The following is a 13,744-nucleotide window of genomic DNA, read 5'->3' as shown; positions in this document are numbered from 1 at the left end:
TATTATTCATGTTCATGTTAAAAAGTTATGGTTTTAAAGTTGTAAAAATTTGTATTCTGCTAGCTTTTTGGACTATTTTAGCATTTACTAAGATTTTTTAGGCTATTTTGGAGTTTAGCTAATATTTCAGCTACATGCTAATTTAGTCTTTTCTCTTTAATGTAAGGCTAAAATGTGAATGCTAGCTGTTTTAGCTAATTTAGGATTTTTTCTGTTTTTTTTAGGATATTTTGAAGGTAAGCCCTTTTTTAGCTACTTGCTAGCGGTTTTGGTTAACAAAATTTTTTTTTGGCTAATTTGGCATTTAGCTAATATTTTAGCTGGCTATCAGCTTCAGCGTTTTCAGCTATTAGCTTTAGTGTTTTCACCAATCAGCTTCAGCGTTTTATTCTATTAACTTCAGCATTTCAGCTATTAGCTTCAGTGTTTTTAGCTATCACTTTCAGCATCTTCAACTATCAACAGTGCCATCTTTGTGGCCAAATTCAGCTGACAGCATTCATACTAGCATTATTGCAGGTAATGTTTTTAATTTAGTTCATAATGATGTTAAAAAAAGTTACGGTTTTAAAGTTTAAAAAATTAATATTACTAAGACTTTTGAGGCTATTTTGGAGTTTAGCTAATATTTCAGCTACCTGCTAATTTAGACTTTACTTTTTAAGGTTTTTTTAGGCTGTTTGGGAGTTGGGCTAATATTTACGAGCTACATGTTTCAGCTAATCTAGGCTTTTTTCACTTTTTTAGGATATTTTGAAGTGTAGCTACATGCTAGCTGTTTTGGCTAACATAAGTATTTTGTTAGTTTTTAGGCTAATTTGGCATTTATTTTAGTTGGTTATCAGCTTCAGCGTTTTCAGCTGACGGCTGGGTGGCTCAGTGGGCTAGGTGAAGAGCTGACACTCAGGAGCCCTGGGTTTGATTCCCAGGGTTGTCCACTGATCTCCACCCAGATTGGGTTCTTAGACAAGACCCTTGATGCTGCTGCCTAACTGGGTCCCTGTGCCCCTCAAGTACAGGGTTGTGTCAGGAAGGGCATCCGGCGTAAAAACTCTGCCAAATCACTGATGTGAAACAGTGGGTGCTGTTATGCTGTGGTGACCCCGAAAGGGATAAGCCGAAAGTGAACTACAACAGCTTCAGTGTTTTCAGCTATTAGCTTAAGCGATTTTATCTATCAATTTCAGCATCTTCAACTATCAGCACTAGCATCTTCAGCGACCAAATTCAGCTTACAGCATTCACACTAGCATATCACAGGTAATGCTATATATCTAGTTCACAGTTATATTAAAAAGTTAGGGTTTTAAAGTTTTAAAAATGTAGTTTTAGAGACTTCAATAAATGTTTGTCCTGTTTGGCCGGCGACCTAAGGTGTGTTTTTATTTTGACCCCTTGTGCGACTCAGTTTGACACCCCCGGTCTATTCTATCTCATGATATTTCATAAATGTTGTTTTTCTGTGAAGTACCTTTGGTTGGACCTAAGATTGAAAAGTGTACAGAAAGTTGATTGCACAGAAAAGTGGAAAACTTTTGACAAAAGCTCCTCAGCTGTTTTGTTTCCTCCCCAGAAACCTCGTTTCGTTGCACTCTCAGACATTTAATGAACCTGCAGGAGGCTGCTGTTCCCCACTTTGACAAAAAAAGAATAAACCAGCAGGATTGTAACCAACACAGACAGGGAACATTTAATACCTAAACATGCAGATATTTTACGGAGCGGACTGTGACAAATCTTTGTCAACAAACATTTTACGGCTCAACAACTTTCAAACTACCTCCTACTGTTCCAAATGCGCTTGCTTCCATTCTTCTATTTCCTTTCGGTAGTTCTACTATTACACGGATTATGTTTTCATTTTCTTCCACATCTTGAATATCTCAAAACATCCGGTCTCCATCTGTTTCTCCCTCATTTTTTGGTTTTGTTCTCCTCCTCTCTTTGGTGCATCATGATTGTTTGCGCTCTCCTCTGATGCACTTCCCTTTCTTTGTCTTCCTGCTTCTTTCTTTTCCTCTCACCAGGCTTTTCCGCGGGTCCGTCAGTCTAGCGCATCGCTGCAATCCATCATCATTTTATCTACAGCTCCCTTAATTGGATCCTATCACAGTCCCACCTGACGAGCGGCGAGACCGGGGTGCAGAGGAGGGGGCTTCCCGCTCCATCAAGCAGCACGTGCATCAGCAGCTGCAAACTTGTGTTCAGATCCGTGTTTCCTGTTTTCCTGGAGTCCGCTCACAAAGCAGTAAAGGGCACCAAAGGCTTAACAAATAAAAGCGTCTCTGCTGTGGAAGGTCTCCGATTTTCCGCCTCAGCATCATCAGTACATGTGAAGTTATGAAAGTTGCAGGAAAAAACTGTTTTGATGATGCTTTTGGGGGGACTAAAAATGTTTACGGAACACATCAATGTAGAATTACTTAAAATAAACTTAACTGAAGATGGAGGAGGGAGGGTTATTATTTCAACAAGAAATGTTGATATTCTTTGAATCTATAAAATAAATATTGTACAAATTTACATTATATTTGGTAAGGTTACGTAAAATTGCTATAAACAGCTTTCAGCAGACAGCTTTGCCGTTCTAAACCCAAAAAATGGAAGTAACTTTGCACACTTGAGTTTAAACAGTCAGAAAGAAGCTGTTAAACGTTAAAAAGCATTTTTGCGCCTTGTTTTCTGCACTAACAGACAAATAAAAGTCCTAGCAAGGAACACAAAGCAGCATCACACAGCTGCTAATAGGCTGGTTGGTATTGATCTGCTGCAATTGATCGTCTGGCTCTATTCCACTGTTCTCTTGCATTTATTAACCATAACAAAAGTAAAGTCACAGCGTCATCTTTGTTACTTTTGATCAGAGACTCGATTTCCATTTTTATACAGCAATTTTAGAGACAAAGCAAAATAAATAAATAACTTTCTGATATTTCTGTCCTTTATTTCCAAACTAACAAAAGTATGAAGTCAATTTTCAGTACGTCAGAGCTCGGAAAAATTCAAAGTCACGTCAGCAGAAAAAATAAAACATCAATAATGAAACGTCTTTCTGACTAGTTTGGGTTTTCAACTGAATGTATTATGTCAAAAATAACTGTTGGAACATTCTTCACTATGACAGTCAAGTGGAGAATGAAAAGCTGAAAAACGGGAGGGACACTAATCACTAAAACACTATTGGAAGTAATCCTATGATGTACTGGCTGTCCAGGGGGGTCACTCTTGTTACCCTTTTATCAGTTTGTGTATTACAGATAATATTTCATAGATTTATTTTCCTTTTTCTTAAACTTAACTTGGCTAATATTGGCTAAAACTACTGATTCTTTTGTTCTTTACTGTTGATACTACTCTCTGTAGTGACTTGAAAGCGTGTGGCGGCTGTATGGATAAAAGGAGCTGTTTGTGTAGTTCTTGTAGTTTCTGGAGCTTCACCACAAAGAATAATTGATTTTGAGAAGTTTTTTGCTAATGAAAACAAAAACAAATAAAAAGAAGCTTTTTCTTCATCATTTGTTCTTGAAGACCCACTCCGATATCTTTGATGTTTTTAACATGTTCTTCAAGCATTTTATGGTGAGGGAGGACAAAAAGCAAAAAAAACTGATCTCAAAACTACATTTCTGAATATGTCTTTATTCATAAATAAAGACATATTCAGACAAAATAATAATAATAGTACTATATATATTAATATTTGAAGATTTAATGTTTGAAGTTTTAATTCAATGTAAAGACGCGATCTGCCTTGGTGCGACTTGGCACGACACGTGACGCGGCACACCAACCAATCAGAGACTCGGCTTTGGGTATGCAACGTTTTCAGTGACTAGAGGGGTAGAAATAAGCATTTAAGATGGCGGCTCGATGCAAAGATTTTCGTCATGAACTTCCATTTATTTTTTTAACCCATGGGGGCCGTGAGGTTCCTGGAAACTGTCCCAGTTACTGTTGGGGGAAGGCGAGATACACCCTGGACGGGTCGCCAGCCCGTCACAGAGCTCATTGAGCTGGATGGACAGCTGATCTAGCCAGCTGCCCGGTGGATAGCTTAGTGAGCTAGTCAGCTCCGCTGTCCAGGCTCCAACCGAGCTGATAGCGATCGCTGCTGTCCAGGCTGGGGGTCCCGGGTCAGCAGAGCCCGCCCTGCTTACCCGCCAGCGGTTAGCTGCCCAGCAGCCCCGAGAATCGCTGCGAGAGCCGTTATAGCGCGTGGGACCGCTCTAGCTTCATGGGTTTATGATGTTTTTCTTATTATCAACAAGACAATAATGAAAAGATCCCCAGTTCTGTTTCTGCCTCTGTAGAACTCTCCAAAACATATAAACTCAAGCTACTCGCTCAACATCATCCATGTTTTCCATGATGGGGTAACGAATGAATTCTAGAAAAACTCCGGCGGTTGCTCCGTGGCAGACGCGTCAAGGTGTTGAGCTGTACATTTGATTGGCGTCAAAAGAGAGGCAGCTGACGAGAATTTGACGCGTGTGCCGCATTTGGAGTGAATGCAGCACTCATACATGAATTTCTAAATACTCCTGCCACTCTGCAGAAACTATGTCCTAGAAAACGACTTAAATATATATATATATATAATCAAAATTAAAAGACCACTGGGAACACTTTAAACTGGATCAAAAGATGATCATAGTGGGACTTTAAATGCACCAAAGTAAGATATTAGAGCTGAATCTTCACCGTTTGAGGATCTCTTTTTACCCTGGATGATTTTCTCCATGGAGGTGTTCACCTGAAAACTCAACGCAATTTTACGCAGTTTCACCCAAACTCCAAATGAATACCCCCACCCCCCACCCCATAAAGCTCAGGAATGTCATTCAAAGTGATGAGAATAATTTAGAAAATTCACTTTTGAACCACATCATTCATCTCAACAGGATGTACAAAACTTCCTGTTTTCCAACTTCATGAGTATTCAGGAGGTTTTAAATACATGTAATTAGGAATAAATGTGTCAAAAAGTGCAAGAAGCAATTACAGAAACATATGTGACTAAATGTGCATGATTTCCATTTCCAAACCTCAAAAGAACCACGAGAGCCATCATTATACCCTGAAAATACACTTTAATACCATTTGCTTCAACTGTTTTTTGAATTGCTGTCATACATCTGAGGAACAAAGGCTTTCAGGCCCGCCCTGCTGGAGTTCAAACTTCCATTGTAGCCGAGTTCAAAAACAGCAAGAGGTCGCAAATCTGCGGTGTGTTTGGAGCCAGCTGCGTGGTGAGGAAGTCGGCTGAATGACCGCGGCCTCTGTCAGGTGTGTGACAGGCTGAAGTTAAGGGCGCCACCGCAGCTGCCAAAGGGGAAACGGCTCTTTCAGGCTGCCTTTTAACAGGAAGCCCTCATCATTGGACCAATCACAGAGAGCCGGCGCTGCAGCAACTTATTCATCCTGCACGCCTCCTTAAGACATAATTGCCATCGTTAAAATGCCTCCCCTCTGCCTCCTGCTCTGATTGGAGCGGAGGAAGTTAACTTTTCTCTAACGGCTGTTCTCCATTATTGTTGGCAGTTTGAGTCAGGGCTAAAAGGCAGAAATCAGTCAGAGAGCGTGGCTTTCCAACAGTCGGTCCCCGTGCTCCTTTGGCTCCGTTTTAAGCCTTTACCAACTAAGTAGCTGAGAAGTAAAACCAGCATGAAGGAGCTTTTCTTCTTACCGTGGTCTTCTGACACTGGATGCTGCTGCTGTTGAACCTGAGCGCGGGGACGCTGTGCACGCTGCCCTGGATGTGGAAGATGCACTCATAGTTTCGCTGTCCGGATTGAGGCTGGGGCAGGTTCTGGGCCAGCAGGGTAATTGGCCTCATTACCCCGGCAGGGATATAGATCTGGGTGGAAGGCAGGATCTGAGGGCATTCCTGCAGACAAGAAAAAGGGGAAAATATTTAAATATTTGAGAGATAAACAAAGCAGAAAATATGTAGGTGAGAGAAGAGAAAATGTTTTAGTATAAGAGATTTAATTTTGCACTCTAATAAAACCAGAGACTTCACAGTGAAATAAATCCCAAGCTGTACTTATCTGGAATATTGTTTTATTTGTTTGCAATCCCAGGTTTTAAACCAGAAAATGTCCGAACATCATTGACAATCTCAGATTATTGTCCATCTAAAGAAATAAACAAAAGTGACTTCAAACCTGGAATATACACATATGTCCAAAGAGTCACCTGTTTGCTCTGCTGCAAGGCAGAAAAATTGGAGAAAAAAACAAAAACAAAACACTTCAGACCCTCGTTCCTTCAAACTGATGCCTCCTGAGAGATGTCATGGGTCTTTTTATCCATACGAACACATAATCTCAACTCAGAAACACACATGGGCGTGTTAAAAACAAAAAATCAAAACACATTTGCAGCATGTGTCAAAGTTGAGGCCCGGGGGCCGGATCCGGCCCTCCAGATCATTTTATTTTATTGTTATTAATAAGTCTATGTTCCATCCATCCATCCATCCACTTTATTAGAACACATTTGAATCAACTTAATGTGACTTTTATTCTTTTTATATATCATGGTTTCAAAATAAACATGTCTACCATTTGATTTTTGCATGTAGGGAGCCTCAGAAAGTGGACAGACAGTAAAGAATGGTCCAATGTGAAACAGAAGTGCAAACAAGATCTCTGTTTCCAATCAGGAATTCTTTGCCGCTTTTCAGTCAGTAAATATTGGGCCAAAAACACCAGCTCCACCAGCTGTCTCCATTGAAGCAAACTGGAATCTCTAACAGTTCTTGTTTTCAGCATTAATTAATTCACAAGAAAACATTGAGCTGTCAGCTGGAGTCTGTGTTCCTTCATTTCACACAATCCAGGACAAATTCAGTTTTAAACCTTTAATATCTGCTTCAATAAATGAGATTCTTCTGCTTATATGTTTCAAATCTTTGTAAAACTAAGGAAAAGTTTCAAAGAATAATTTATAATAAAAAAATTTCATGATCTACAACGAGATATAATTTATTTCGTTTTTGTTTTTTTGGAAATATGTTAATTTTGGAAAGAAATATAATTACTGGACATTCAACACAGACATGCAAAAATGTGATATCAGAGACGTACAATGTACATTAGTATTCATGTGGAAGGCCAGTAAATAAGCAGTACAAACAGAAATGTTTAATTAAACCCCACCTGACTGCCAAACAAACTGTCATTTTCGTGTTAGAACAGCAAACATTGAGTCAAAAGGAAGCAGCGAGTTGTTTTTTCAGAGGAACTGCTCAAGTAAAGCCACACCAACAAAGACAAATGTCACGGTGACATCAGAGAGGAAGAAAGCGCTGCTGCTGCTGACTCTCAGACGTAATGATACAGTTTTTCTTTTCCAGAAATCATTAAGTCCCACATGTGATTTCATGGGTAGAAATGAAACAGATATAACAGTATAGTAGCAAGTCTACATACTGCTCAATAAAAACATGCAATGCACGAAAACAGACGACAAAGTGACAGGACAAAAGCAAAAATAACACATATTGTCAAGGCCATTTCATCCAATGTTGGTTGAACGGTGAAATTCTACCAGGATTGCCCGTATGTGGAGAAATGTCAAGAAACTAGGAGCAAAAGCAGCTCAGAAACACATTTTGAAATGTTATCACTGACAGTGACCTGAACTGAACGCTTCAGAGTTTAAGTTCATATGTGAATTTTCCTGAGGAGCAGTGATGTGACTTCAGAGAACCTCCACAAACTTCACAGTATTGTGTGCACTTGTTTTGAAAATGATCACAAGATGTCATGATGTAAGTGAAACCCCCGTATAGGCGGATAGTTACTTTCTCATTGTCACATGTTCCACGGAATGTAAAAAGTACAATTAAACATTAAAGATTCACTTTGGTCATCTTCTGATGTATTCTCAAAGCGTTCCCAGTGTTTGTTTTATTACAATTATGCTGTTTTCAGGTAACATTTTAAATCCTGTGTTGTTTTTTAGAACAAAGTCTTTGGAGAGCAGCAGGAGTTCTTTAGAAATTCACATCTGAGTTGTGGGCGGGACCATTGACACGGAGCAGCAACCCCTTACCCTCCCCGTTGCTGAGAGCTCTCTGTTTACACTCTACCCCTCACACCCCCATCCTGACATTATCAGAGCAACAAACATGGCGAACCGTTGTTAGATCAAACTAGGGGACACTTTTTACTCAACTGTTGCTCCTCCTCAATGACTCAAGTTGCAGAGATCTGCTTTCTCAGGTTTTCAACCTCATTGAAATTGGTCCTAAATTCTGAGAAAACCAGAGTTTTGGTATTCTCACATACACGCGAGCTACCAGAGAAGATACCGGTAATACTGATCACCCGAGGTACACACACAGAAGCTGTCATGAATTATAAGTAGCTTGGGTTCTTGTTAAATAACATCCTGTCTTTCAACTCCCATATTGCTAACTTGGTCAAAAAAATAAGGTTGACTATAGAAACAAATCCTGTTTTTCTGTCAAACTACTAGTATCTGCAACATTCTGACCTTTGCTGGATTATGGTGATATTCTGAATATGAACGCTTCAACAAAATGTCTCCAGTCTCTAAACAGGTGGTTTGTAACAGGCTGTCCTCGCCTCACTCACCAATGTGAACTGTACGACAAAGTTGAATGGCCCTCATCACATCACAAGGTTCACACACTGGACGAGCCTCTTCTAAAAGTTTCTTCTCGGTTTAGTTCCTTCTTACCCAAGTTCACTCCTACAAAGAACAATCAGTCATAATGCTCTTCGCTCATGTAATTCTTATCTACTCTCTGTCCCTCACGTCTGGACTGAATGTGGAGCCTTTAACTAACCTGCTCCCTCTGCCTGGAATGTCTTGCAATCAGAGCTAAGACTGTTGAATCTGATCTCCCTAAATGCATTTTCCTTCACCCTGAACATAAAAGAACGAGAATCCTACGAACAGTGTCTATGCTCCTAATTTATAGTTCTCTGCTGCATAGCAACATTTCTTAGATCTTGACTTATTATTGTATGTATCTTTATATCTATTTTCCTCCTTCAGAGGCTCGAATCATGTCATTCTAATCACTGGACGTAAGTTCAGTGTTCTGCTGATCACTTGGGCATGTCATCCTTGTAAAAGAGATATTGATCTCAACAGGTCTTACCTGGTTAAATAAAGGCAATCAATCAATCAATCAATCAATCAATCAATCAATCAATCAATCAATCAAACTGATGTTTCAAGAGATTTTAATTAAAACGTAAATAAAAGTAAGAAAAAATCTTTAACTCAGGAATTTCTTCCATATTAATTTAATCTAAAAAAGAACAAGAAAGAAGAGGACAAAAAGATTGTGGATTTGACTTCATTCAGGGGAGAACTGGTAGGATCTATTTTTTTAATGAGTAAGTAGAACATCTTGCATTATTTCTTATCAGACGATAATTTCTACACTTGAATGTATAAACCCATCTGTTTAAACTGTCATACTTATAGTTTTACATCTCCACCTCTGCTACTTAAGTTTAATCATATTTTTATTTAAATGTACAATTTTATTTGTGTTTTAACTCATTTGTCCAGTGTCTTTGAACGCTCTAAATAAAATGTATTATAACCTGACAGACAACAGACACTAAGATGACAAAAAGTTCCATTTTCTAATGATAGAGTCACTTATTTGACATTTAAAAGAATTAATAACTGCTTTTAAATGTTGCTTTTTCTATTTGAGATTTATTAACGACCCCTACCCAGAACATCCTGTTCATTAGCGGTGTACGCTTGCTTTCACTATAAAGAGTTTCCTCGCCGTTCCATCAGAATGTTGACCCACCCAGATCAAATCAGAATTGTACTTTCTTTATCTGGACTAAGTTCTTCCAGCTCCTCCAGCTCTGGTGGTTTCCTCCAAACATTTGTGTACCGCCGACTCTTTATGAGAAAAACATCCATTTAAACTTTGATGAGGCTGCTTGGGAGCAGCAGAAATAATTAAACCTATTATGAGTGATGCCTTTTAAAAAAGCCATAATTAGAGCTCATAACCTAGTCAATACAACGGGAGTCAAATGTAACACACACCCCCACTCCACGGGGTGTTGGTATGAGCCGGAGAGAAGGGATGAAATCAGGAAAGCAGATAAGAGATCAACTCAAAGCCACGGAGTGCAGTGAAGCTGACTGTCTGTCACAGATGCAGACAGACTGCTAATGAAGTCAGAATATCTTTTAATAAATTAGTCCTGAATTGGTAACAATCAGAGGCGGGAGGATGCAGAGAGGTGCGTTTTACCTCCACGGGTTTGTTGTGAAGCTTTTCAAAACTGCTCACGCTCCAAATGTTCCCTGCAACCTTGCTGGGAGTTTGGAGAAAGGCACGTTTGCACCATGACAACCAGCAGCTGACTGGCTCTCAGAGCTTGAGGTCATGTTTTAGCCTCGCAGAGCATCTGCTGCGATTGTGCACAGACGTCCTGCCTGGCTGCCATCCACACGGACCAATGCAGAGTCCATCCACATCTGTGCCGCCCATCCAGCTCCAACAATCTTCTGATTAGAGATGAGTCCTAATGAAAAGTGCAGCATTCCTCTGAGGATTATTCGAACCTTTGCACCAGTCTAAACACAAATGAAAAGTATCTTTAACTCTGAGCGTACAAAGAAACCCACAGAGGAAAGAAGGAAAAAAGCATAAAGGGGGTGAACAAAGGTTCAGGAGCAGAGGATTGTGGGAGCCGTGACAGGTGTCAGAGCTGCGTCTGCATCAGATAGTGAAGCAGTTTTACACAATGACACACAACAATCTCTTTACCTGAGGGACTCCTCCAAATCCTCTGCTTTCTTTTCTCTCCTCCTGCTGATCACACTTGATCTGCTTTTCTCTTTTTCCCTCTGTGACCTTGTTCTTTTCCTCTTTGCGAGAAAAGTCTGCTAATTTATATATATATATTCTAAAACAGGACCTTCTTGAGAATCATAGACAGCCAGCAGTAAATGGTTGGGTACAAATCATGTGCAAAAGAAAAAAGCCTTGTTGAGATTTGAATTTACTGCCCTGTAAGTCAGGGATGAACTACGATGAGCGGCAATAAAGCACTTGATAAAAAAGAGAGGAAGAGGTGAAGTGATGAGGAAGGTGGGAAGGAATGTCTGGAGGGCCGCGCACTCGTTTATTAAAGTGGGAATGAGAGTGGAGGAGGTCAGGCTCTCGAAAGAGCGAGGCTCTGGAGTCAAACGCTCCACTCTTGTCCAGCCAGACCAATTCCCAAGTGATTAATACAGACTAATATACAAACACTGACTGCCACTCCGAGCTCGATATGTGCACAGGCGCACGAACAAGGCGAGTGTGCGCACACTCATCCCCTCCAGCTCTCAAACACACCCTGATCCAAAGTCAAATCTTGCCCTCTGGCTTGGTGCAGTAAACCAGTGCTGGGAACTGTATTACAGGAGCCTTGGGGCCAAACACACAGATGCTGTGATCAAAGAAGGTGAGTCTTCAGAAAGAAATTAGTCTGAGCTTCCCTTCTCTTCCAGTACTTTGAAATCTCTATTAGGTCTCCATCTGCGCCTTTCAATGTCTATAGGAGCTCAACTGGGAGACAACTTTGCTCCATCCATTAAATGCACAGCACAGTTCATGCTGCAGCACAGAAACTTAAAAAAACCTGTCCTGCTGAAAAAGTTTTTTATTCAGCTGCAGGCAGTTGCGGTATGGTATAGCATGGTGTGGCAAGCTGTGGTACGTTGTGGTGTGGTGTGGGATGATGTGGGATTGGTGTGGCGTGGTGCCAGGGTGTTGTATGGTGAGCTGTGGTGTGGTATGCTGTGGTATTGTATTGTGTGGTGTGGTATGGTATCCACTGAGTCTTAAACTATTTTTCAGTCGAATGTATTGAATTTAAGTATAGAAAGTATAAAAAAAACACAATGTTTTGATTGAGTGAGTTTTTTATGTCAAATAACAAACTTTGCAAAGTCTTGAAACTTTTCTAATTCTTTGTAATTTTATTAAAAGAGTATTTTTTGTCAGAGATGGTAAACTCGCCTTACTGTTGGTACATAAACCTAAACTTCTGCAGCTTTACATCCACGGTTTTATTCTCCTCGCCATGACCCGCTGAACCCCCCCTGTTGCCGTTTATGTGTCTTCCTAACATTTGATCCCCTCTCGACTCTTTTTCTGCCCCGAGGTTCATCTGACCGTGACGATGCCTGCAGTCATGAACTCCCGCTGCCTCCGACACCCTGTTGTATTTTCATATCGACTTTTCTTCTTTTCCACAGCTCATTCTTTCCCTAACCCCCCTGCACACAGTCTCCTTCACTGCTCACTGGCTGCTGCAGAGGATGTTTTCGGCTGGAACAGCGAACAGATAATCCAACCAGGAGGACGAGGAGTCAGGGAGGGACGGTGGCTCGCACAGGCAGAGGGGTGTTTAGTGTAATCACGTTTATTCCCGTGGTGTATATTTAATTTTTTTCCCCCTCGCTGGCTGGGAGGGGCGGCGGCTCTCTGAGGTGATGTCACAGATGAGGCCAGATCTCCGACTGGCTGCAGGCTGTCAGCACTGAGGCCACCTCACAGAGAGAGGCGCAGACAGCCTCCGAGTATGATGGATGAGGTAGTCAGTGTGTTTGTCTGTGTGTGAGTGTCCAGGGGGGTGGGGGGTGGGTCACTCCGGTATGGAGGGTCCCAGCGGATTAGTGTTACAGTCCAATGAACCGTTTCAGAAAAAAGAGGGCGAGACCCCATCGACCACTATTCCAGACACACAAATGCACACACACACAAGAAAACAACTTGATATGATAACCGCATAAGCCTGAAGAGGAAGAGTCATCCGCTCCGTCTTTGGACAATCATAGACTTGCACCCCCTAGAGAATACGTTTATTAGAAAGTAGCGCACTCCAAAGCAGATGCAGAATGGATCATGAGGAAATCCTCTGAGAACTCATCGTTCATTCACAACTCAGCTAAACTGTTTAAGTACTTTGTTTTTCAATCTTCTCAATAAAAACAGCAACATTAAAACAGGTTTATCTGTTAATTCTCCTAAAACAGCCAGGTAGATCTGATTCCCATCAGGGTTTTTCTTTATTTTAAGGTAAAAGCTCACCTGAAAAATTTGTCTAAATCAAACATGCACACCCAGCTCTGCTTGAAATCAATGGTTTTGGTTGCCTTAAGGGTAAACCATAGTGCAGAAGTGAAGTCAAAGAGAGGAAATGATGACAAAGTCAAGCATTATGAGGTTCTTAGAAACTCTCTGCAGAGCAAAACTGAGGAAGCAGTTTTGCACCCACCTGGTCGTCACGGTCTTGCAGATGCTGAGTGTATTTGTGTTGTGAACCAGTGTAGTGATGACTGGGCCTACTGAAGGCATATGATATGTGTATCTATCTTTGAAAAAGTTTAGATACTGTTTATTTTTGTGGGAGAAATGAAGAAGGAATCAAGTCGTTTTACTTCAGAGTAGGAAAAAACTAACGAAAATAACTCATATTTTATAAATAATTTGTTTTTTAGTGTCCCAAAGGTAATATATGTTCAGATATATGGATATAGTTTACTCTGAAGGGCTTAAGAAAATCATGTTTTGGCCTGTTTAACTCATAACTCTTAACCATTTAACACCAGAGCTGAAGCTCCAGTGTTGAGACTCTATTGGTAACTGTAACTCTTCATTCCAGCAAATTCTGAGAAATACTTAACCGTCTTTGTGCTAAGTGTGTTTATGCAATCAATGTAAATCAGATGA

At 40.5% G+C, this 13,744-nt stretch overlaps 1 protein-coding gene across 1 annotated transcript in view; it reads right to left on the bottom strand.

Moving 5' to 3' along the window:
• The window catches only part of plxna1a (plexin A1a), a gene marked incomplete in the record, with an annotated part of 315,581 nt that overhangs the window by 97,723 nt on the left and 204,114 nt on the right, over positions 1-13,744 (bottom strand). Inside the window, 1 exon segment of the mRNA XM_024293231.2 lies at positions 5,687-5,887. Within this exon segment, the coding sequence (XP_024148999.1) occupies positions 5,687-5,887 (201 nt within the window).

This window comes from Oryzias melastigma, linkage group LG7 (genome assembly GCF_002922805.2).
Source record: "Oryzias melastigma strain HK-1 linkage group LG7, ASM292280v2, whole genome shotgun sequence".
In the NCBI taxonomy this organism is placed as follows: Eukaryota; Metazoa; Chordata; class Actinopteri; order Beloniformes; family Adrianichthyidae; genus Oryzias; species Oryzias melastigma.
The sequence above is the reverse complement of the archived record's forward strand: the minus strand, read 5'-3'. Positions and strand labels throughout refer to the sequence as shown.